At 37.5% G+C, this 23592-nt stretch overlaps 5 protein-coding genes and 1 long non-coding RNA gene across 6 annotated transcripts; 5 read left to right on the top strand and 1 right to left on the bottom strand.

The window, feature by feature from the left end:
• The first annotated feature begins 667 nt into the window (after positions 1 to 667).
• LOC113358052 lies at positions 668 to 2101 on the top strand. The gene is made up of 2 exons (XM_026601561.1): positions 668 to 829; positions 998 to 2101. The coding sequence occupies exons 1-2, from the start codon at positions 668 to 670 to the stop codon at positions 2099 to 2101; spliced, it is 1266 nt and encodes a 421-aa protein (XP_026457346.1).
• A 14851-nt stretch (positions 2102 to 16952) lies between these two features.
• Positions 16953 to 18183, top strand: LOC113358060 (protein MAINTENANCE OF MERISTEMS-like). Its single transcript, XM_026601572.1, has 2 exons — positions 16953 to 17018; positions 17635 to 18183. The coding sequence occupies exon 2, from the start codon at positions 17635 to 17637 to the stop codon at positions 18181 to 18183; it is 549 nt and encodes a 182-aa protein (XP_026457357.1). The 5' UTR covers positions 16953 to 17018.
• Positions 18184 to 18558: 375 nt separating this feature from the next.
• Positions 18559 to 18896, top strand: LOC113335305. The gene is made up of 2 exons (XR_003353253.1): positions 18559 to 18591; positions 18672 to 18896. It is a non-coding gene; the product is annotated as an uncharacterized LOC113335305 (long non-coding RNA).
• Positions 18897 to 18997: 101 nt separating this feature from the next.
• LOC113358070 lies at positions 18998 to 19738 on the top strand. The gene is made up of 2 exons (XM_026601583.1): positions 18998 to 19324; positions 19397 to 19738. Exons 1-2 carry the CDS (start codon positions 18998 to 19000, stop codon positions 19736 to 19738), a joined length of 669 nt encoding a protein of 222 aa, XP_026457368.1.
• Positions 19739 to 20318: 580 nt separating this feature from the next.
• LOC113358077 lies at positions 20319 to 21485 on the top strand. The gene is made up of 2 exons (XM_026601590.1): positions 20319 to 20712; positions 20818 to 21485. The coding sequence occupies exons 1-2, from the start codon at positions 20319 to 20321 to the stop codon at positions 21483 to 21485; spliced, it is 1062 nt and encodes a 353-aa protein (XP_026457375.1).
• Positions 21486 to 21655: 170 nt separating this feature from the next.
• LOC113358088 lies at positions 21656 to 22619 on the bottom strand. The gene is made up of 2 exons (XM_026601599.1): positions 22335 to 22619; positions 21656 to 22255 (listed from the first exon to the last, which is right to left on the bottom strand). The coding sequence occupies exons 1-2, from the start codon at positions 22617 to 22619 to the stop codon at positions 21656 to 21658; spliced, it is 885 nt and encodes a 294-aa protein (XP_026457384.1).
• Positions 22620 to 23592: the final 973 nt, after the last annotated feature.

The following is a 23592-nucleotide window of genomic DNA, read 5'->3' on the forward strand; positions in this document are numbered from 1 at the left end:
CAGCATCTTAAGTACCCTCATTGACTATTGGGACTATGTCGTGGCCCAGAATAAAGCTAATCTAAACACGGCTAATCATAGGGTTTGCCGTGACTAAGATCCCTAATATAATTAGTTTTCTTAATCTAACTTAGTTTTACACCAAATCAAAATTGCATCGCGACAGGGCGAGGCGAAGCCGAGCTACACCAAATAAAAAATCCTAAACATGTATTTGGACATGGCGAGAGGAAGCCGAGCCACATTAAATCAAAGATCCTAAGCATGCATCAGGACGAGGCGAGGCGAATCCGATCCACATCGAATCAAAAATCCTAAGCGACGGGGCGAGACGAAGCCGAGCCACACCTAACAGATCGGGACGGGGCTAGACGAGGCGAAGCCAAACTTTACCAAATCAAAAATATGGTTAAAAGAAAAAGATACCCGGGCGTAGCACGGGCACAAAATCTAGTTTAGGATAGAAACTCCGTCTTCGGTTTCCTAATAACATACCGGTTAATGTAAAAAAAAAAAAACTTGTATAAATAGAATAGAATGGACTCAGCGTTATTCAATTTCGGTTTGTGCTCTTCTGTTTTAGGGTTTGTTCATCTTGAGAGATTATTCTAGTTTTGTTTCAAAACCAAGCAGCAGCAGCCTTATAATTATTTGATCGAGTCTGCCAATGGAGGTAATAAAAAGCACGGAGGTAGTTGTTAACACCACCTACCATGGTATTTCTAATTCTCTTGATGTCATTGCCAATCAGGTTACCAGTTTTCCCGATGATATAGTGATGGATATTCTAAGCAGACTTCCGGTGAAATCACTCATGGGGTTTATGTCAGTATGCAAGCATTGGTTGTGTCTGATTAAACAAGATACAAAGTTGATTAATTTACATTGCATCCGTTCAAAATCACGTCCAAATCTCCTCTACATTAACCCATTGCCAGAATAGGGCATCCTCCACACTAGCCTAATTGCTAGCTTTGTAGAAAGCAAAACGTTTCAGCAAAGTATTTCATGTGCGGAGATAGTTGAAGCGAGTACTGGTGGTGAGGATGAAGAAGTGGAAGCCTTTGTTAGTAAGGTTAGGATAACCGAGGATAAATGGTTCCCTTATAGTGAAGTCTTGGAACCGGTGAATGGTTTGGTTTGTTTTGTAGATCAAAAGACACATGCTATTAGGGTATACAATGCAAGTACACGAGAAGCAACACCGTGGGTCATATCAACGTTACTCGCTGAAGAAAATCACAAGCTTATGGCAGATAAAAGCACGATGAAGATAAAAAGTCACTCTACTCCAATTTATCGATTTGGTTTCGACCCAGAGAAGAAAGAACATAAAGTATTCTGCTTTTGGAGACTACTTACCAGGCGTGAACAGCATCGTCATCATTCCTTGGAACGATCTGAATATGAAAGTTGGGAGGCATTGACAGTGGGCAGTGACACCAAATGGCGTAGGATCAATGCTGTTCCTAACGAGAACAACCAAATAAATATTGCAGAGGTGCTCCCTCCGGCTTATAGTAATTGTCGGCAGGTGTATGTGGATGGTACTATATACTGGAGCAACAAAGAGTACTATTGGGATCAATGGGGGACCACTAATCGTGATGATCCCGATGTCATAGTTGCATTTGATGTTGGAACTGAAAAATATAGACTTATCCCAATTCCTAGTTTCATCCTCGAAGAGCCTCGTGATGAAGAGTATAGGCTGCCAATTGACATCTTAGTATTGGGTGGACATGTGGCTCTATTATACCGTATGGAACCTTATGTTGTTAAGTTATGGATGTTAGATGATGGAGCTGGTAAAAAACTGGAAAATTGTCGAGGAAACAAAAGTAATTGGAGCACGGAGATAATTGAGCTACCATTTTACTGTGATAACCGAGTTGGTGGTTTTGGAATTGCTGGAAGTACAGACAAGATAATCTTTGAATGCCGGGGATGCAACAACTCAGTGAGCTTCACTTGTTTGTATTCTTATGACCGCAAGAAGAAGACTTGTAAGAGGATTGAGATGGATGGAGTCTCCTCGTTTACCCGTTGCTCCCGGAGGACTCTGGTTACCACTTTTACAGAAAGCCTCTTTCATGTTTAGTCTCTTTACAACACAAAAGTTACTTGAAGCTTGTGCAAAGTTTCTCTACATATTCCACATGCCATGTGAGTGCCCAACTTTGTGGACTTATCAGTTATCACTCTTTCATTTTCAGGAAACGGCAAATCAATCAGTTGAATTTCTTGTAGAAAACGTTCATAATGTATTATGTTATCTTTTCAAGTTTTTATACCTTTAGGCGGTTCATATATATGGTTGTATGGTACTTCCAATAAAATCCGCGTTGATTGTTGAGATTCATCTTTTTAATTCTTACTGCAAAACTTAATGAGATCGCCATGTTTCAATTGGGCTTCAGTGGTATCTCTTTGGATATCCTTATTTGTGACAGGCTGCGGTGTGTAGTCTGTCTTCTTTTTAGGCAGTGTTGATTTTTGCATAAGCAGTCTATCGGTGTAACGGAAAGTCACTAGATGATATCCTGAGTTTTCATCTAATTCAGCCATCACTTGGAAGTGGTTACCAGAAATTCGGAACGTAGCCTGAATTCTAACAACAGTGCCTTATTTTTCCTACTTGTAGTATTTTCACCAGGTACAATGCTTATCAGTCTTCTTAGCGAAGTTAAAGACTAAATTCCATTGCTTTTGACTACAACTTCTGGCGGCGACTAGATGCCTTAGTCTCTGACCGTGTTGTCTGAATGCCGTGATTCATCCGGATCAAGAGAACTATACACGGGTTTCGAAGGTAATACTCTTAGACAACATATTTCCAAGTTTTTATACCTTTAGGCTTTTCATTTTTTGGTTGTATGGTACTTCCAATAAAATCTGTGTTGATTGTTGAGATTCATCATTTTAATTCTTACTGCAAAACTTAATGAGATCGCCATGTTTCAATTGGGCTTCAGTGGTATCTCTTGAATATCTTCAGTGGTATCTCTTGAATATCCTTATTTGTGACAGGCTGCGTGTAGTCTGTCTTCATTTTAGACAGAGCTTTGCGCAGTCTGGTGTTTTATGCTGATTTTTGCCTAAGCAGCTATTGATATAGGCGCTGCTAACGACCTGACTGTGGTCTAACAGAAAGTCACTAGATGATATCTCTGACCAATTCTTTTCTATGCTTCAAAAAAAAAAAAAAAAAAACACCAGTACCTTTCTCCTTCATCGGTTTCAGATGAAAAAAAAATCATCGGTTAGGAATTTGTATTGTTCATCTTTTTAATTCTTACTGCAAAACTTGAGATCGCCATGTTTCAATTGGGCTTCAGTGGTATCTGTTAACACGGGGGCATCACTAGTACTACTTCTCGTGCCTAGAAATGCCGTTGTATAAGTAGTATATAGCCATAATAACCTTGACAATAGTAATTAATATCCATGCTCAGAAGAAAAAAAATCTTTCTGGAGAATGACATGAAGAAAATTCCTACTTTGTGACCTAATAGAATAATCGACAAAGGCGAATCCAGGAATAAGACGATAGCATCATTGTTTGATTTATTATAGAGCATGGAGCTAAGTATACAATGCCAACATGTATTCGGCTTCAATTGTCATAACTATACCCTTTTTTAATTATTTGGAGAATTATTATACGGAAAATGGATCATTTGTCCAAACATTTTTAAATCACGGTTCAAATGGACGAGTAAAAAATAACATGTATTTGGCTTCAATTGAACTTCTGTACCTTTCTTGTCATCCCAGAACATTCTTGTTTTACCAACAACCAGACTCGTAAGTATTAGAATATGGTTCTTGTTCCATTATTATCAAGTCTTAGCTGAAATGATCAGAGAAGAAACAAGTTTTACAGAATTTAGAGAATAACACTCAGTATTTATTGTTATACAGACAGCAGATAAAAGTGCTGACCAGTCCTGTGATTGAGTGTAAGGACCAATGAGAGCACAACACGTGGTGAGAGACAACTGTAGTATTCTGTTAATAACAGAAAGAGAGAGAAGAAAGTTTTAGACAAACACATTGCTATTAGCCCCCCTCAAGTTGAGGTGCCGGCTGTGAACCTTCAACTTGTCCCTAAGAAACTGAAATCTTGGTCCTGAGAGACCCTTTGTAAAGACATCTGCAACTTGATCAAGAGTAGAGATATAATGAACCTGCAAGTTCTTGGAGTGAATTAATTCTCCGACAAAGTGAAAATCAACATCTAAGTGCTTCATACGACTCTGAAACACATGATTGGAAGATAAGGAAATAGCACTATGTTGTCACAACGAAGAGAAGGATTAAGTGCAGAACAATATGGAGATCCTTGAGAAGCTGACAGACCCACACAATTTCAGCAGCTGAGTTTCCCAAGGACCTATATTCAGCCTCAGTACTGGATCTGGCTACTGTGGCTTGTCTTTTGCTTGACCAAGATATGGGATTATCTTCAAAGAAAATACAATACCCACATGTACTTCTTTTTGTGTCAGGGGAACCAGCCCAATCAGCATCACTAAAACCATGTATAGCTAATAATCCCTTTTTGAAAAGAATGCAATAATCCACAGTTGATTTGATGTATCTGAGTATTCTTTAGCAGCAACTAAATGAGCAGTAGTAGGAGACTGCATGAACTGATATACCTGGTTAATTGCATAACTTATCTCAGGTCTGGTCCAAGTGAGATATTGCAGAGCCCCTACAAGAGACCTGTAAGTGGTTGGATCATCCAAAATATCCCCATCACTAGCAGAAAGTTTAGTACCAATACAAACTGAAGAGGCACATGGTTTGACACCTAGCATATCATACTTGTTTAAAAGGTCCAAAGAATATTTTGTCTGAGATAAGGAGATACTTGAATCATTTCTTTTAACCTCAAGACCCAAAAAATAATGTCGATCACCCAAATCTTTGAGTGGAAAGTGAGACTGAAGTTTCTTAATAAGGTCAGAGCAATAAGATGAAGAATTTCCAGTAACAAGGATATCATCAACATAAACAAGAATCATTGTAATTCTAGAGCCAGTCTTCTTAACAAACAAAGAAGAGTCTGCAATGGAAGCAAAAAAGTTATATGATAGAAGAACATTCATGAGCTTCTTATACCAGGTCCTGGGTGCCTGTTAATACCATATGAGGATTTGTGAAGCTTTCACACCTTGTGAGGATTATCAGGGTCAACAAAACCTGGTGGCTGTGTCGTATAAACCTCCTCTTGCAAATCTCCATGAAGAAAAGCGTTGCTAACATCCAATTAGCTAATTTTCCAGTTAAACTGAACAGATAGAGAAAGAAGAACTCTAATAGTAGTTACCTTTGCCACATGACTAAAGGTTTCATCATAGTCCAGACCAGCTTGTTGATGAAATCCCTTTGCCACTAAGTGAGCTTTATACTTGTCAATGGTGCCATCAGGATTTTGTTTGATTCTAAAGAACCATTTGCATCCAACCAAGTTTTGTGATGGATCAAGATCAACTAAAGACCAAGTGCCTGCATTTTGTAATGCAGTATACTCATTAACTAAAGCAACACCCCACTTTGGATTCTTCTTAGACTGAGAAATGCAAGTTGGAAAAGTAGGTGGAGTAGAAGAAACTATAGATGCAGATAAGGCATACTCAGAACAATATGCCTTTGGATTTCTTAATTCCCAGTTTACCCCTAGTAACCATATTATGTTGATTGATTACAACTGATGGAGCAGTGCATGAATGACCTGGTAATGTAGAAGACAAACTTGATTAAGTAATGGTACCGAAAGTAGTTGCAGCAAGGTCTGAAAAAGAAATAACAGCATCAGTAGGTGCAGCAGTAGTGGTAGTAGTAACAGAGAGTGGTTGGACACAAAAGTAGGTGCAGAAGTAGTTGCATTAGTAGTAGAATTGGTTGAACAACAAAAGTACCATCTGACAAATTAGTTGGAGCATAACATAAAGTAGAATGTGAAGCTTCTGAAATAGGATATAATGGTGTGGATCTCAAAGGATAGGATTGTTCATCAAATACAACACGTCTGGAGATATAAACCTTGTCGAATGATGGATGAAGACATTGGTATCCCTTGTGTTGTAAGTTATAACCAATAAAAATGCATTACAAGCTTCTTGGTTCTAATTTATGTGTAGTGTAAGGTTTCAGCCAAGGATAGCACAAGCATCCAAATGATTTTAGGAAGTGATAATCTGGAGATCTACTAAAACGCTTTTCATAAGGAGATTTAAAACCAATGGACTTAGTTGCTAATGTGTTGATTGTATAATTGGCAGTATTGAAAGCATCAACCTAATAGGAGTCAGATAATCCAGATTGAATAAGAAAATTTCTACCAACCTCAACTATATGCTTGTGTTTAACCTCTGTAACTCCATTTTGCTGCGAGGTATGTGGACAAGAGAATTCATGATTGATACCACATAAGGATAGAAAGGACTGTAATTCATTATATAGAAATTCACCACCTCCATCTGTTCTAATAATACAAATTGGAACACCAAAAAGATTTTCAACTTGGGATTTATATTGAAAGAAGACATTCTTGAAATCTGATTTATCGTAAAGTGGAAAAATCCAACAATTCTTGGGGTAATCATCAATAATATTGACATAGTATCTAAAACCATTTATTGAAGTTTCAGGACTGGGACCCCAAAGATCTAGATGAAGTAATTGTAATGGTTTAGTACTACAATGAGAAGAAGATGAAAAGGGAAGTCTATGACTTCTACCAAGTTGACATTCATGAAAAAAAGTGGTGTTTTTATTATTGATGGTAAAGAGATAGCTCTTGAAACATGTTGCATTGTTGTAAAGGAAGGATGACCAAGCCTTTTATGCCAGATAGATGCAGAGATGGATGATGTAATGGAATATGCATGATTGCCCGAAGGTCCATAAGCTGGTGGTGTACTGGAATTGGTTAAATGTAGAGGGTATAATCCATTATTGTGAGTGCCTTGTAAAGTAGTCTTCCCTGAGAAGAGATCCTTCATAGTAAAACCAACAGGATCAAATGTGATTGAATATTTGTTACCTGAGGTAAATCTATGTACTGACAATAAATTTGCAGAAGTTTGAGGAACATGAAGAACATTGTTCAAAGAAAATCAATTGCGTAGGAGTGTACTTTAATGCAGAACCTATATGAGAAATTTTCATACCTTCTCCATTGGCAATATGTATTTCCTCAGAACCAAAAAAAGGATTAAAAGTAGTCAATTCAGATTCATCAGCTGTAATGTGATTATTATCTCTTGTGTCTGCATACCAAGGGTTTTCTCCAAAGATGTTTGCAGAGGCCAACATAGCAGTAAGATGCTGAGGAGTTCTGTTGTTTTGATAAGAAAAATTCATTCGATTGGGACAAGATAAGGCATCATGACCAGGTTTGATGCAAATTTGACAAACAACAACATATATGGGTAAAAATGAGGAATTAGTTGGGTGTGGTGGCAAGGGTGATGGTGGTGGTGGTGCACAGATGCATATGTGTAATGAGAAGGAGCATGGGAGGTCTTGAATAATATGGAAAAGGAATCTTATAAGATGGTTGAAAAGAGGAGTCTGAATAAGTACCTCTACCACGACCACGAGATCCAGAAGCATGAAAATTGTGCATAGATGCTTGATAAGCAGCAAAGGCCTTTGAATTGGCTTCATAACGGAGAGTTGACGATCTCTACTGAACTGAAATTTCTTCAGAGAGAAGAAGATTATGAAGTTCTCTAGAGTTCACTGGTGGATTCGAATCCTAATTGAGGTACTAAAAGCTTGATAATCTTGACCACTTCTATTTAGAATTTGCACCACAAGTTCATCATCTGAAACAGGAGAACCAGATGCAACCAACTGATCGGTGATTTTCTTGATCTCCCCTAAGTGAAGACATTGAGCCAGATCCAAGTTTCAAAGATTGGAGTTTGGTGCGTAGTTGAATTGAGTTAGTTGTAGAACTTCTTGCAAATCGTAACTCAATATTATCCGATAATTCTATTGCAGAAGAAGCTCCAACAACACAGGGAAGAACTGAGTCGGAAATGGTGGATTGGATCCATAGAATGAGAGTGTTATCATCCTCAAGCCAGTTGTTGTAAGAAGGATTAATAACTTCTCGATCATCACCATCAATCTATTCTTGCAGATATTTTCATGGACATGGTGTAGTGCCATCAATAAACCCTAAAACTTTGTATTTCTTCGATAAAGGAAGTAAAACACTCTTCCAAATGAAAAAATTATCTTCTGAAAGTTTGAAGTGAATGATATGAGAGATGTGGTTAAGAGGAATTTGGGAGATTTGAGAATCATAATGATTGTACGCCATTAGATATCAAGAAATCAAAGGAAAATGAAGAAGCTGAAATTGGATCTAAGATCGGAGAATAGCAGCAGAATAAGGATCTTACCATACAAATGATACCATATTAGAATATGGTTCTTGAATAATCAAGAACATTCTATTAAAGAAGATGATGAATTACAGAAGAAATGAAAATTATAGAAAAATCTGTGTAATTGTTATTACAGAACTCAGAGAATAACACTCAGTATTTATTGTTATACAGACAACACATAAAATTCTTGACCAATCCTGTGATTTGGAGTAAGGACCAATGAGAGACAACTGTAGTATTCTGCTAATAACAGAAAGAGAGAGAAGCAAGTGTTAGACAAACACATTGCTATTAGTAAGGTTTCAGAATTTCCTCGTCTGCGAATTCCAGGGTTATCTTGAATTTATGTTGAGCTTGCTTGTAGCTCAAAACCAAGTCGTCAAAATCCATGAGATCTGTTATTTCAAAATAGTCAAACCCGTGATGAAATAAAGGATCTTTTGCATAGTCTTGCCTAATCGGGTAATCCCCCAACTTCTCATTCTCAATGTTTTTGAGGATTTCAAAACCTAAAACATTCTTGTCAATTGCCAAGAAACTATTCTTTGGTAAGTAAATTCCATCATCCAAGATTGTGATAGGCCACGTTGTTTTAAGTGGAGGGAACCTAAAAAAATTATGTTTTCCTTCTTTTATCTTTATAACTGTTTTCGACGACTTCACAAGCTATTGTCACTAATCGAGGACCCTGTAAATATTACTTTCAGAAATAAAATTTCTTGAAAAGTCGCCACGCTATTCATTCTATAACCTTGACGACTAAAAAGAAATATGAAAAATTGTCATGCTCGATGAAGAGATACCATGACGACTGTGAAATTCCAATTCAACAATTTCATTTTTTTCGACCTTATATGCCATTCAAACAAAAAAACAAAGCATTAGACCAATAATACAAATTCCTAATCGACGATTTTTTTTCATCTGAAACCGATGAAATATAGAGAAGGAGAAAGGTACTGGTGTTTTTTTTTTTTTGAAGCAAATGATGATGAAGGAGTTGGGAAAGAATAAGTTTTGGATTTAAATCCGAAAAAGTAATTTTAGTTATTATTAGGTAAAGGGTAACTAGTAACTTCTTGCATATTAGACACCCCTTAGTCCACTATTATGATTGGAAACAAAAATCAGTTACCCCAACTAATCCGGATATACCTCAAATCCCAAATTGGCCATTATTATAAAGCCCAATTACTCTTTTTCTTTCCTCTTGTATCTCTTTTCTGGTTCTCAATAAAATCTCTTTCTTTCGTCGAAAAAGAATAATAAAAATAAAAATCTATTGACAATGTACAGTTATTCTCGTATTTTGCCTACCCTTTCAAGTTCCACCACAGAGATATTGCAGCTCCGAAGAAATAAATGCTTACCAACACACACAATTCATCCATAAATAATAGGATTGGTTTTATTGCATCAACGATGTGCACGACCTTTCTTTTCCTTGTCCGTCTCGGATATATATATATATAAGGTTTCCTAGCAATAAATAAGAAGAAAAAAAAGGGTCTAGGTTTAACAGAGATTCGAGGAGATTGTGAGCCAGAGATAAAAGAGGAAACGTGGAATCAGAAACCAGAAGAAGAAACCAGACAAGAGTCTAGCAGTAAGGATGGGTTCCATGGTGAAAGTCTAATTCTGTGCGAAATACTAAGTAGGCTTCCTGTTAAATCACTAATGAGATTCAAGTCTGTATCCAAACCTTGGAGATTATTTAGCGAAAACGACTCGCAACTGTTTAATTTACACTATACACGGTCAGAAAAGCGTCGATGTGGTGACCCGGACACCACCCTCCTTATCTCTCCGTTTCAATATTATTATCATCCTAATATTGATGAATCTAAAGAAACTGATGAATCAAAATGGTTCTGCGTGGAGGAATCCTTTCGTGACTCTAAATCACCAGAAGTGGTTGCTGCAGGCGTTCCCATGTTATCATGTCAGAATTTTTTAAATGTCCCTGTTAGATCAACAGTGTTGGAACCCGTATATGGTTTAGCCTGTTATGTTAGTGGTGGTGCTGTTTCCATCTCCAATCCAAGCACCGGGGAATCGACACCTTGGATCGTTACAAGAACATATGACTAACTTGAAAATGAGTACATGTCTGGCGAGCAAGAACAAAGACCAGAACTTGAAGATAAATCGGGTGCACTTGAAAGTGAGTACATTGTTGACTCAATGTTTGCATTTGGATACGACCCATCTAATAAGCAACATAAAGTTTTGTGCGTGTGTCGTGTTCTCCTTCAAGAAGATGGCAATTATACGGGTTCAGGCGGATATATTTGCGAGGTCATGACAGTAGGCGAGAATACATGGAGAGAAATTGATGCGGATAAATTACCGAAGAGCATAGCGCTCAGTGAAACTAGAAAATCTGTCTATATAAATGGTTTTATATACTGGGTGTGTGACGAGTACAAGTCACCTGCACACACAGTAATTATGGTATTCGAAGTCGGTAATGAGACATTTAGAGAGATCTCAATCCCTGATTACGTACGTGACGACCTCGGGGGTATAGTGCTACTTGGAGAAGTTGATGGGAACTTAGCGATAGCTATATGTCACGAAGACCGTGATAACGATGTGCCAGAAGGCTATTATGAAAGGATCAGCTTTTGGATTTATGATAATGTCGATAAGCAGGGGCAGCAGCAGCATGAGATGACCGCGAACATCAACGATACTGCTATTACTGGTAAATGGATAAAAGAGGATCTCCCGTTGCCTCACAAGATCTCCAACTTGCACTGTTTTTCCTTTAAAGCGATTACCGCTGTGGGAATAATCTTAGTATCTTTGCCAAAATCCTCAACCTCAGAGCCGGAGTACCTCTACTATTATGATCGAAGAAAGAAGTACTGGGTCAAAAAACAGCTCGACCGTATAATGGACGGTGCTAATCATCCTAACTGTTGCCATGAGATAACAACTTTCCTTCGAACGCTATTGCCTGTTAAGACTAAGATAAAAGTGTAGAACAATGCCTGGACATTGATCGATCAGCTTGGTAAGATTATTAAACTATTTATTTGGGATATATTTCATTATATATGCAGTGGAAGTTATGTATCTCGAGTACCTTTATAAATTGCATCTATACTTTTCTACTTGATTGCCTATTTATACAACTAGGGTTCATTTCATTCTTTTGCCTGCCCTTACGCATCGGCCATACCAGAATTGTTATATACTAGCTTGAGTTTTTTTTCTCTTTTCTTATTGTGTACCAAAATGCGAATTGTTGCAAATAAAAGAAAAATCGTCACTTAACAACTATAATCGTGTTGAATAATTACGCAAGTGGAAAATATGTGCAGCCCGTTTAGAGTTGGCAAACCAAGCCAAAACCCGCGGGTTGGCCCGTTCCGTCCCGTGAAAACCCGTACCCGTCCCGGATGGTAACTGAACAAGACGGGCGCGGGTTGTACAATTAGTGGCTTGTGAAGAAACGGGTTAACCCGGTCCGTATTGTGAAACCCGCGGTCAGGCCCGTAACCCGTAATTTCATACCCTGCTGAAACTGAAACACATAGCTTGTTACGTGTCATCCAAATTTCCATCGTATAAAAAGGAAAAACCCTAAGCTTTCCTTTCTTTCTTCTTCGGTTCTTCCTCTTTTTTTCTTCTTCCCTGACTCAGAGAGAGTCTCCTGAGTCCTGAGTCTCCTGACGGACAGAACAACAAATTGAAGAACTATTATCAAAGGCAGTTACTTTGATCTAAAGATTCAAGGCTAGCAGGTAATCAGATTTTAATTTTTGTTTTCTTCTTTATTTTCTTCTTCTAGGAATCTAGGGTTTTACATAGGAATCCTAATTTGTTAATTACTGTGATGTTTAATTTTCTTAATTTCATAGGAATCTAGGGTTTTACATATGAATCCTAATTTTTTAAAGATCGGTAATCTTTAATTTTCTTAATTTCATGATGTTTCAGTTCTTACCACAAAAAAAAGGGTTTTTTATTAATCTTTAATTTTTTATTACTCATTAGTTTTGATTGGTTTAAAGGCTTTAGTTGATTTGGTGATTTGATTTATGTGAGCCAATAAATGGTATTCAAAATTCCGTCTAATTTGTGGATAGTTAAGTTTTTAGTTGAAATCCTTAAGAATATTAACATGCATGTGGTTTGGTTTATTGGTTAAGTTTTTAGTTGATTAATTAGTTTTTACCATCTTATGTTACATTTAATCATGTATTGGGATCAATTACCATCTTATGTTTCATATAATGCAATTCTTGATTTAAGTCAGGGTCTTAGACTCTTAGTCTTACACTCTTACTGCTTATTGGTGTCTCCATATTTTTTTTATCACATGAATTCTTGTTGAAACATGGAATGACAGATTTAACTGAATTAAATTTCTTACTGTTGTGGGTCTTGAGATTTTTTGTTCTTTACAGAGATTTAGGGGATTTGTTTGATTTGTTTGTTTTGTTAGATGCTATTGTTTTGGGTGACTTGAAAATGCATGTACTATAATAGTTTTGTTGGATGTATATGTATTTTTTCAATTTCTGTTTATGTAATTTTCATGTTTCTGAATGACTCTTTGACTTGTTCTTTGTGGCTCCATCCATTTCAGGAAGTCAAGTGTACAAGAACAAGAGTTACCAGAACCAGACCATTACAACGATGTTATGAGTGCTGATGATGAAGATGATGATGTTGAGATGCTAGATTCTGTGAATGAGGATCCAACTGTTGGTTGTGCACCTGCACCAGTTGCACGTGGAAAGAAAAATAGACGTAGATCCGAAGTTTGGGAATTTTTTAAACTCGTTAAGTATAAGGATGGTACAACGAAGGGGGTGTGCAAGGCTTGTAATGTAGGATATAAATATGAAAGCCAAAGAGGTGGAACCTAAGCCATGAAAAGGCATAAGTGAATTAAACGTCAGTCTATGGACGTAGGGCAGATGATATTAGCTTCACAAAATAGCCAGCTGTCTACCCGTGTACGCAAGGTTGATCAAATGAAATTACAGGATTTGTTTTCAGCTTTACTCAATGCAAGAAATGTTCCATTTGCTTTGGTGGAGTGGAAAGAGTTTGGGGATATATGTGCTTATTTAAATGATGACTTTAAACCAATATCAAGGAATACTGGGAAAGCCGATGTGGTAAAGAAACATAAAGCACAAAAAGAAGTTATTCGCAACAGATTGAAACTTGCTCCAGGTATGATTCAAAATTTCAAATCCTAATGACCCATATGATTTGTTTATACTTTTATGTATGAGTAATTGATTAATATGATGTTCTAATGTGTATGACTTGCCCTTACAGGTAGGATATGTCTAACATCAGACATGTGGACTTCTGTAACAACTACTGGATATATAAGCTTAACTGCGCACTATCTTGATCAAGATTGGGTATTGCAAAAGAAGCTTCTAAATTTCTCTCCCCTTCCACCACCTCATACAGGTAAAGCACTTAATTTTATTTCTTTAGTATCTTAAATATAATTTCATGTTAACTTATTCCCCTTTCTACTACCTCAAACAGGTGAACACCTTTCTTCTAATTTATTTGCAATGATAGAAGATTGGGGAATTGAAGACAAGGTATCCACCATCACCTTGGATAATGCTGCAAATAACGGAGCTTGTGCTGGAATTATGAAGAGTAGACTTGTTGCAAAGAAGATCTTGTTGAACGATGGAAAATACTTTCATGTGCGTTGTTGTGCTCATATCTTAGCTCCTATTGTAAAAGAAGGACTTACGAAGATTGATCCAGACGTGCTTAAGATTCGAGCGTCAGTGAAGTCCCTTAAAAAGTCCCAAGTAAGAAAACAAAAGTTCTTGGACATTGTCGATACTTTAGGAATATCTGGACTGAAAAAGGGTATTCGGCAAGACGTAAAGACAAGGTGGGATTCCACTTCTATTCTGTTATAAATTATAAAGTTGGATAATTGTATTAATGTTTTTTTAGATACTCACTGAATGTTTGTTTTATGCAGGTGGAATTCAACTTATCTTATGTTAGACAGTTGTATCTTGTATAAGCCAGTTTTCTCTCATTTGAAGTTGGTGGATTCAGACTACGAAGACAGTCCAACTAATGAAGAATGGGAACAAATTGAAGTAGTCACAAAGTTTCTCAAGGTGTTTCATGAACTCACAAAGGTTTTTTCTGGTAGTAAGTATCCTACTTCCAATCTGTATTTTGAAAGAATTTGCCAAGTTCAGATGTTACTAAAGAAAGAGAGCAGAAGTAATATTGAATTCATTAGGAACATGGTAAAAGAGATGCAAGCAAAATTTGATAGTTACTGGAAGGAGTTGAGTCCTATATTGGCTATGGCAGTTGTGTTAGATCCTAGATCGAAAATGAATTTTGTGAAATTTACTTACTCTAAGTTGTATCCTGATGAGAGAGAATTAGAATGTCAAGTTAATAAAGTGCATAGTAATATAAAAGAACTTTTTAATGAGTATTACACCTTGTCAAGTTCAAGATCTTCCAATAGTTGTGCAGCTCAAAATTTGAGTCTTCAAAATGGTGGGAATTTTGCTGCCCAAGAAGGGAGTGATTTTTTTCAGGTAATTTCAACTTTTATGTTCAGTTTGATTCATTTGAGTTCTTCATGATTGGTATAAGTCTGCAAAACATGTTCTTTTTTTTAATACAAGATGATAACTTTGTAATTCCTACGATAGAAAGATGATAACTTTGTTAGTATCTCTTGATAATTCACAATTGGGATTCTGTGTCTTGATATCTAGTGTGTATGAGTGTATGAATTCCTTTACCGGGCTTCGGTTAGAACTAGGTGGTGGAGTTTTTCTTTTTAAAGTTACTGACTTTAAGGGTATTGTCAACAGGAATATGTTGCAACACAGGAACGTGGTGGTAATGTATTAACTGACTTGTCAGAGTTAGATGAATATCTTGGCGAGACGTACATAGGTTGTCTAAATTCACTCGACATCCTAAACTATTGGAAGAACCATGAACAACAATATCCAGTACTTTCAAGAATGGCAGGGGATATTTTGTCAATTCCTATTTAAACCGTCGCATCGGAGTCTGCATTTAGCATTGGAGGAAGGGTGATTGATCGATTTCGCAGTTCCTTATTACCTGAAAATGCTGAGGCGTTAATAACAACTCGTGATTGGGAATATGGAATTGGTAAGTAAATCAATAATATTTTATTTAGTTGAGTGTCTAAATCTTATCTATAACATTGGTTGTTTTTATGATCCATATAGGAAAACAAGATATGGATGAGGACAATGTGATCGTTGAAGAAGATATATTAGGATTTGAACCTGACGCAATGGAGGATGGGGCAGTGGAGGATGTGGAGGAAGTAAGTTCTTATGCGTCTAGTTAGTATGCGTACTTCTTCAATATAAAGCGGGGTAACTATGCAAATTCCATGTTTTTGACTTGAATCTTTTTTTTGTTTGGTTTATTTTTTCTTGAAATTACAGATTCATATTGAATAGTTGGAGCAACTCAAAGATAAACATGGAATATGAGAATGTTTTTTGGACAGACAGTTATTTATCACTTACCAGTATCTCCAAATATTGCATAGAAAAGAGATTGGAGTTTGGAGATGTTTTTTTTTGATAGTTAACACTTTTTTTGATTAACCACACAATATATATTTTGTGCAGGAAGTGGTTATTAATATTGTCGCACTTGGTGATACAAATTAGAAACAATGGTATCTACAGTCTCAGTCTCGGAAGTTTATTTTAATTATTTATCAATTATCATCATGAACTGATGAAGTACTGTGTAACTGTAACTAAAGTACTTAGAGCAACCACAGCCATGAGACGGACCAAATACCAAAAGTAAGACTAAAAACCAAAAAAATTTGGTATTCTGGGTGTTCAAGCGCAGTGGTAGAACACCAAATTTGGTGAAGCGTAACTTATACACACGCCCGATGTCAGACGGAAATTATATTCACGTTTGTTGATTAGGCGGCTTTATATTATGCGTTTGAGTGAAACGTAGGTATAATGCGCGTTTGATTGAGGCGTAGGTATAATTAACGCCGGATATGGGACGGGGATGGAAAGTGCGTCTACAGGGACGGGGATTAAAAGTGCGTCCCATTCATACGGAGATATAAAGTGCGTATGTTTCGGGCGTTAATGGCTTATGCGTCTGGGTGAGACGTTTATACAAGATGCGTTTGATTGGGGCGTTTATAGAAGGAGCGTCTGAATGGGGCGTGCATTGAAGAAGCGTCTGTGTGGGGCGTGCATGAAAGAGGCGTCTGGTTGGGACGTTGTTAATAAGTGCGTCTAGTTGGGACGTTGTTAATAAGTGCGTTTCGATGGGGCGTGCACAGAAATAGCGTTTGTGTGGGGCGCTTTTAGAAAGAGCGTCTGAATATATACTTCTTTTATCCTCTTCTCCTCCTCTTTTTACATAACCTACGTTTTTACAGAAGAAAAAAAAACGACGAAACCTAAGCAAAAATCTAGGGCAATACCTAAATCTCATGTGACGACCATTTGATTGGGTGCGGAGAAACGAGTTCTTGTGAAAGAAACGACTAATCTTATTCGTTAATCGGGTGCGGGCAAATTTGATTGAAGATTAAAGGTATGGTTTGTTTTGGGGTAATCTGTTTTTGGTTGGATAATTTGATTAAAGATTAAAGTTACGATTAATTAGGCTGTGTTTGGGTGGAATCGGTGGATTGCATGTTGATTTCATTAAGCATACCGTGAGGTTACTGTTTGTTTGATTATGTACTGTTTATTTGATTACTGTTTGTTTGATTACTGTTTGTTTGATTAGTTTGTTTGTTTGATTAGTTATATACTTCCGCATCATCATCTAATAGCGAAATAACACACTGTAACATGATTGATAGAATACAATAATTCTAATTTATCACCTGTAGTAGTTCACTCAAATCCATTAAACATGTATTGTTGTTGCTCACACAAGGGGAGATACAAAATTTTAAACAGTTCTGTGATATAGACGGTGTATGTAGTGAGATTCAAACTCGTTTAATGTAATTTTCGTATTTATTTACTTTAAAAAATTTTGATCTTCTATACTGTAAGTAAATAAAAAATAATCTTTACTGTAAATTTTTTTGATCTTCTATACTGTAAATTTTGATCTTCTATAATATAGAATAGAACTTCTTATGGATGCTGTAAACTAAGAAAAAACAATTACTAACTTGTATTTATATCGTGCTCAGATGTTGAGCAGAATAACGTCGAGATTTGCACAAGGAAAAAAGATGAATAATAAGAAACGCAAAGGTAAAGGTCCAATGGAGCCTGAAATAGACCCTAATGTTGGAGATTTGGAAGTTCCAGATACCGGGTTCGATGAAGATAGCGAAGATGAAACAACACCGTCCGTGGTATCCCTAGATAACTACAATTGCCTGGAAGATAGTGACAAACACGCTTCTACAGATATTACATATTCAAGCGATCCAAAATTCAGGTACCAACATCGTGGTTCACTCTTTTCGGTCATTGTTTATTATAAGGAGATAACAAAACATAGTCCAAAAATTAAATACATTATCGACAAGGCAGGATGGGGACGTTTATTAGCCATGGAAATAGGAGAAGCATCACACCCAGTGATTGATTATCTTGTTGAACGTTGGTGGGATACAACGCATACTTTTCACTTCCCTTTTGGTGAAATGGGATTCACGCCGCTTGATTGGGTAGTGTTGACAGGATTGAGTATTGGAATTGGGGATGATGTTCCGTATAACCCAGTCAAGTAAAAATTTGATTATGTCCGTGAGCATGTTTTTCCAGAAATAGAAGAACCCTTAGATTATGAAGATCCCCCAATCTATGGAAAAAAACGCCCCCCGGCACAGTGGATTTCAGATGCAATCACAATTAAATTTTTGACTACGTATTTCAAAGAAGATATCTTGGTTGCAGCTAATTTGGATGACAAACTTGCAGAAAAAGTGGCGAGGGCCTTTTTTATGTATGTTTTGGGAAATTTTTTCTTTTCCAATGCAAAGAACTACATTGATGCGGCTTGGTTAGCTGCTTTTGAGGATCTAAATGCAGTTGATATGTATGACTGGGGTGGTCCTGCTTTTGCAAAATTGTATGTGGCACTCAACGCATCTGGTAGGGGACAGAAGTCATTAACTGGGCCGTTCCAAATATTAGAGGTAAATTATTATTTATTTTTATTTCATTTAAATGTATATTTTTTGGCAGTTGATTTATTTGGTTGGTTATGATGGAGTAGTTTTGGGGATATGAATATCTGGGCATATGTAGACCGTGCGACCCAACTAGTGAAGAAAAATGGCCAAGAACTTCCCGGTGGAAAGCGAAGAAAAAGACTATTGATATTGTTCACTGTAGGAATGCGCTTAATCAGTTGACTGCAGACATCGTGACATGGAGACCGTGGGAATCCGCCATTGGTGTTCTTGACTCTGATGTTGGTCGCAGGGCTGTGGAGCTTTCAGTTAGTACTTTGTTTTTATATGAACATTATTACTTCAAAGTTATCATTTTATCCTAAGTTGAAGAACTTATTTTCTCTGATTACTGGTAATTTGACAGAATATGTGGTACCTAGGAGAACGATCTTGGAGGCAAAATCATCCTACTTTTGGAATTCCTAAAAATCCACCATTTAAAATTGGCGAGGTCAGTCATGGGAAAGCAAAACTTGTGAAAGAAGCTGGATGGGTAGATGCAAATATGTTTGTGAAAGCTGTTTCATATAATATGTATCTGCGATATTGGCGACATGTAACTAACTTCCATCAATTCGTGACCAAAGTCGATTGGGTAGTTGAATTACACGGGGTTGATGGTGACCGTGTTAAACACCTTATTCAACGACCTGCTCAGCATGTACCTATTCCACCACCACAACAATTATCATACGTAAGTACATCCCGTCATTATATTAAAATATATGGTAATCTCATTTCTTAATTATTTTTTTTTAAACGACAGCCTGAAGCTTATAATCTGGTTCAAGAACATGCCGATTTTAATCGTGCGTTTCGCGAGTTTGTATTATATGAAACGGAAGACAGGATGATACGTTTAAAGGCAAAAGATGAAGTAATACGAGGCCTTGCAGCTCGTAACAATTACCTGGAGGATCAGATGCAATTCCGTATGCAACAAACGCCGCGTCCCCCTATTGGATTCGGCAGTTTTTCTGAAACTATCCCACCAGCGGTGTGGGCTCCAGTGAGTCAAGCATCAACAATGTCGTCTGTTAACCCCCCTCCGAGAATGACGTTTATCCCACCACGGAAAAAACCATCGCATACTCCTACTGATGAATAAGTAACTTTTTAGCCTCCACTTTGGATACGTACTTTATAACCTCCGTTTTCAGTAAGTCTACAATATCCTATCTTATCTCTATATAGGGTTACTTTTTAGCCTCCATTTTCAGACTCCATTTTCATTCTGACATGTTGATTTCTTTTCAGCCTCCGTTTCGGTACTTGTAGTTTAATTAGTGTTATTTCTTTTTAAGCCTTCATTTTCAATCGGTCAGTGTCGCTTCTTTTTAGCTTTAGTCTTAGTCTTTGCAGTGTCAATTCTTTTCACTCGCATTTTCAATCTGCAATGCCATAAGTGTCTATCATGTGTCTATAAAACCAATACTACATATCTCGGTGAATACAAACCAACACTGCAAATATTCTTCTTCTTCGAACTCTCCCAATCACTTCTCAAACTATACATTCCAATGGAATACTGTGACAATAACGCTGAATCTTCTTCTTCTTCGGACTCCGAATTTTCTTCTACTTCTTCTTCTGCGATCTCTGATAACAGCTTTTACTCATCAGATGAAGATGCGGTTGCATTGAGCCGAAATAATCTAGCAGTTAGTTTGGGAACTGCCATTACAAGTATGACATGGTCTCATACTCGTATAAAATACCAAGAAATCGTGAAGCCGGAGATATACTTCTCTGGAATGACTACTTTTCTGACAACCCCACCTACCCAGCTAACATATTTCGTAGGAGATTCAGAATGCGGCGAGAATTGTTCAACCGAATATTGGCAGATGTGGTGTCTAGAAATCCTTATTTTGCTCAAAAAAGATGCTTGTGGCATTCTTGGATTATCCCCTCATCAGAAAGTAACTGCAGCAATCCGAATGTTAGCTTATGGATGTGCAGCAGATGCAATAGATGAGTATTTACGCATTGGAGAAACCACCGTTTTAGAAGCAACCCGTCGGTTTTGCAAGACGATTGTGGTATTATATGGGAAAGAATATTTACGCTCACCAACTGCGGGTGATGTTGAACTGTTGCTAAAAGAAAACAAAGACAGGGGATTTCCTGGGATGCTGGGGAGCGTGGATTGTATGCATTGGAAATGGGATAGATGTCCGTCAGCAGAATCAGGAGTATACACCGCGTATAAAGGGAGTGAAAGTATTGTGCTAGAGGCAGTGGTGTCACATGATCTCTGGTTTTGGCATGCGTTTTTTGGTATGCCCGGCTCCTGCAATGATATTAATGTAATGAATCGTTCTTATATTTTTCGAAAACTTATCAACGGGAAAACACCACCGGTGAACTTTGAAGTAAACGGGCATGCATATGATATGGGATATTATCTCGGTGATGGCATTTATCCACAGATTGCTACTATTGTGATGGCCATTAAACAACCAGATACACCGAAAAAATATAAATTTTCATCGATGCAAGAGGGAGCACGGAAAGATGTAGAGCGTGGATTTGGTGTACTGCAACAACAATTTTCCATTGTCAAACAACCTGCACGAATGTGGAACCCGGATGTGCTTGCCTATATAATGAAAACGGTTATTATTTTACATAATATGATAGTGGAGGATGAGCGTCTTCCCGGTGATTGGCCACATGAATATGACTCACGTAGCAGGTCGGCACCGGTGAATATATCGAGGGTAGGTACTGAGGAACTTTCCAGAATGAGAGCTGCACATCGGCGTCATGCTATACACAATAAAGAAACACATTTTCGCTTGCGTCAAGATTTAATCGAACACATATGGTCAAATTTTGGAGATAATTATTAAGTTGGGATGGAAATATGTTGTATCGTATTTCTTCATCGGAAAATATGTTGTAACGTTGCTTACTAATGTACTATTTATCATATAAAAATTAAAATTCACTAAAATTGTCTAAAACTCACTAATTTTTTTATTAATGATAAATATTAAGGTTCAACTAATTCGGTCATGCTTTAAGATTGGTTTCTTTTGCGTTGTAGTATTTCCATCTTTCGAAGTTCGAAGTACTCTCTTGTTACAGGGTCCAATGTAGAGACATCCTTCAACATTATGGCCAAGTCATCGTCCGCTTCTTTCTTTAAATCGAGTTTTTCTTGCCTAGCTTGTTTCGCCGCAAACTTTGCCGCAGACTTAGCTTGTATTGCTTCAAACTCAGCTTGTCTCTGTCCCATCTTCATTAGTGATTGTGCTTTGTAATGTTCATTGAAACTTTGCTGCTCCTTAATTATATCCTCGAGCATTTCCTCCTGGGCATTGGATTTTGCTCTCCCTGTTTTCTTTAGTTGTTTCGATGCTTTCTTCCCCAACTGACGCTTACGTGTGTTCTCTATATCTCCAATATCTAGATCATCACTGGACTCGCCTGGAATTGTTTCCTCAATATCAGCGTTTTCCTCACCACTCTGAGAATCTTCCATTTCTTGGCCTGAATCAAACACAAACGTCGACCGTCCTGAATATTTGATACTATCTTTTAGAATTTCGTAGCACTCTTCGTGCTTAAATTTTTTGTTACCATTACTTTCTTTGAATCGCTTTCTTATCTCTTCAACCTGTTATTATTTTCAATACTCATCAGTTCCAATTACATGTATATAATTATTAAGGGTGCAAAAATTGACGATTACTTACCCTCAAGACTTCATTCCATCCGCTATGATATTCACCATCAACTTCCAACACTTTTGCAGAATAAAGTGAAACCTGTCTACTTATTCCCTGAAATCGACTCTGGATAGAAGTCCAAGTACGTTTTGGTTTACAAGGCAGGGCTTCTTCCAACTTATCTTTGATCCGACTCCATAATACTCTTTCTGGTTGATCGGTTCCGGTAGCAGAATCTTGAGATATGGCTAAATGGATTCTACATATCATTGTATCTTCCTCTGTTGTAAAATTGGGACCTCGTGGTGCCATATTTCTATATTTCTTGAAATAGAACACCAAATTTTAAATGATAAGATTATGCAGAAATAAGTTTGTCAAATGCTATATATAGATATACGAAAGAGCCGTTGCAATCTATCAAACGGTCGGAAAATCAGAAAACCAAAATCAGAATTCCAAAATATAACCGTTGGCGCACGTAATACATGCGCCTGGTAACAGACGCTCGTAATACATGCGCTCCGAACAAACGCTCATAATACGAGCGTCCGTCCCAGACGCTCGTAAAACATGCGCCCACTCCAGACGGTCCTAATATATGCGCCCATCCCAGATGCTTCTAAAACATGCGCCCACTCCATACGGTCGTAATATATGCGCCTCACTCATACGCCCATAAAACATGCGTCTCACTCATACGCCCATAAAACATGCGTCTCACACAGACGTTAATAATACGTCCGTCTCCCGCATACGGTCATAATACATGTGCCCGGACCAGGCGCTTTTAGTAACTGCGTCCAAACCAGGCGTTTTTAATAACTGCGTCTGCTATGGGGCGTAGGTTTTATCTACGTATGGCCCGGCGGTGTTTATAATAACGCCTAACTCAAACGCTCTATATACATCCGCCCCATTATCATACGTTATTTATACGTACGCCCGATGTGGAGCGTCCACTATACTTCCGTCTGAAATCATACGCCCACTATACTTCCGTCCCACTATTAATCATTTTAGTCTGGGTTGGCGACCACATTTGGTCGCAAACCCTAATTAAATGGACTAAATATGGTTTTAGTCAGTACCACTGCGGCTGAATTTGGGACCAAATTTGGGTATAGTCCCCAAATTTGGTCATGACTGTGGTTGCTCTTAAGTACTAAAGTAAACTACTAATGACTAGTATGATAGTATCTGTGTCTGTGTTTCCTTAAATGCAAAATTAGTTTAGTTTTGCAATTTTGAGTTTTTGAATTGATATACCAAATGAATTGGATGA

Source organism: Papaver somniferum, chromosome 1 (assembly GCF_003573695.1).
Source record: "Papaver somniferum cultivar HN1 chromosome 1, ASM357369v1, whole genome shotgun sequence".
In the NCBI taxonomy this organism is placed as follows: Eukaryota; Viridiplantae; Streptophyta; class Magnoliopsida; order Ranunculales; family Papaveraceae; genus Papaver; species Papaver somniferum.

What these genes read in the sequence shown, in the direction of transcription:
- LOC113358060 (XM_026601572.1), top strand. Translation starts at nt 17,635, where the DNA reads ATGTTGAGCAGAATAACGTCGAGATTTGCACAAGGAAAAAAGATGAAT.
- LOC113358088 (XM_026601599.1), bottom strand. Translation starts at nt 22,619, where the DNA reads ATGGCACCACGAGGTCCCAATTTTACAACAGAGGAAGATACAATGATA. An exon ending in GATGGAATGAAGTCTTGAGG is followed by an intron (nt 22,256 to 22,334) that starts GTAAGTAATCGT and finishes AAATAATAACAG; the next exon opens with GTTGAAGAGATAAGAAAGCG.
- LOC113358052 (XM_026601561.1), top strand. Translation starts at nt 668, where the DNA reads ATGGAGGTAATAAAAAGCACGGAGGTAGTTGTTAACACCACCTACCAT. An exon ending in CACTCATGGGGTTTATGTCA is followed by an intron (nt 830 to 997) that starts GTATGCAAGCAT and finishes AAAACGTTTCAG; the next exon opens with CAAAGTATTTCATGTGCGGA.
- LOC113358070 (XM_026601583.1), top strand. Translation starts at nt 18,998, where the DNA reads ATGTGGTACCTAGGAGAACGATCTTGGAGGCAAAATCATCCTACTTTT. An exon ending in CACCACAACAATTATCATAC is followed by an intron (nt 19,325 to 19,396) that starts GTAAGTACATCC and finishes TTTAAACGACAG; the next exon opens with CCTGAAGCTTATAATCTGGT.
- LOC113358077 (XM_026601590.1), top strand. Translation starts at nt 20,319, where the DNA reads ATGACATGGTCTCATACTCGTATAAAATACCAAGAAATCGTGAAGCCG. An exon ending in TTTACGCTCACCAACTGCGG is followed by an intron (nt 20,713 to 20,817) that starts GTGATGTTGAAC and finishes GTCCGTCAGCAG; the next exon opens with AATCAGGAGTATACACCGCG.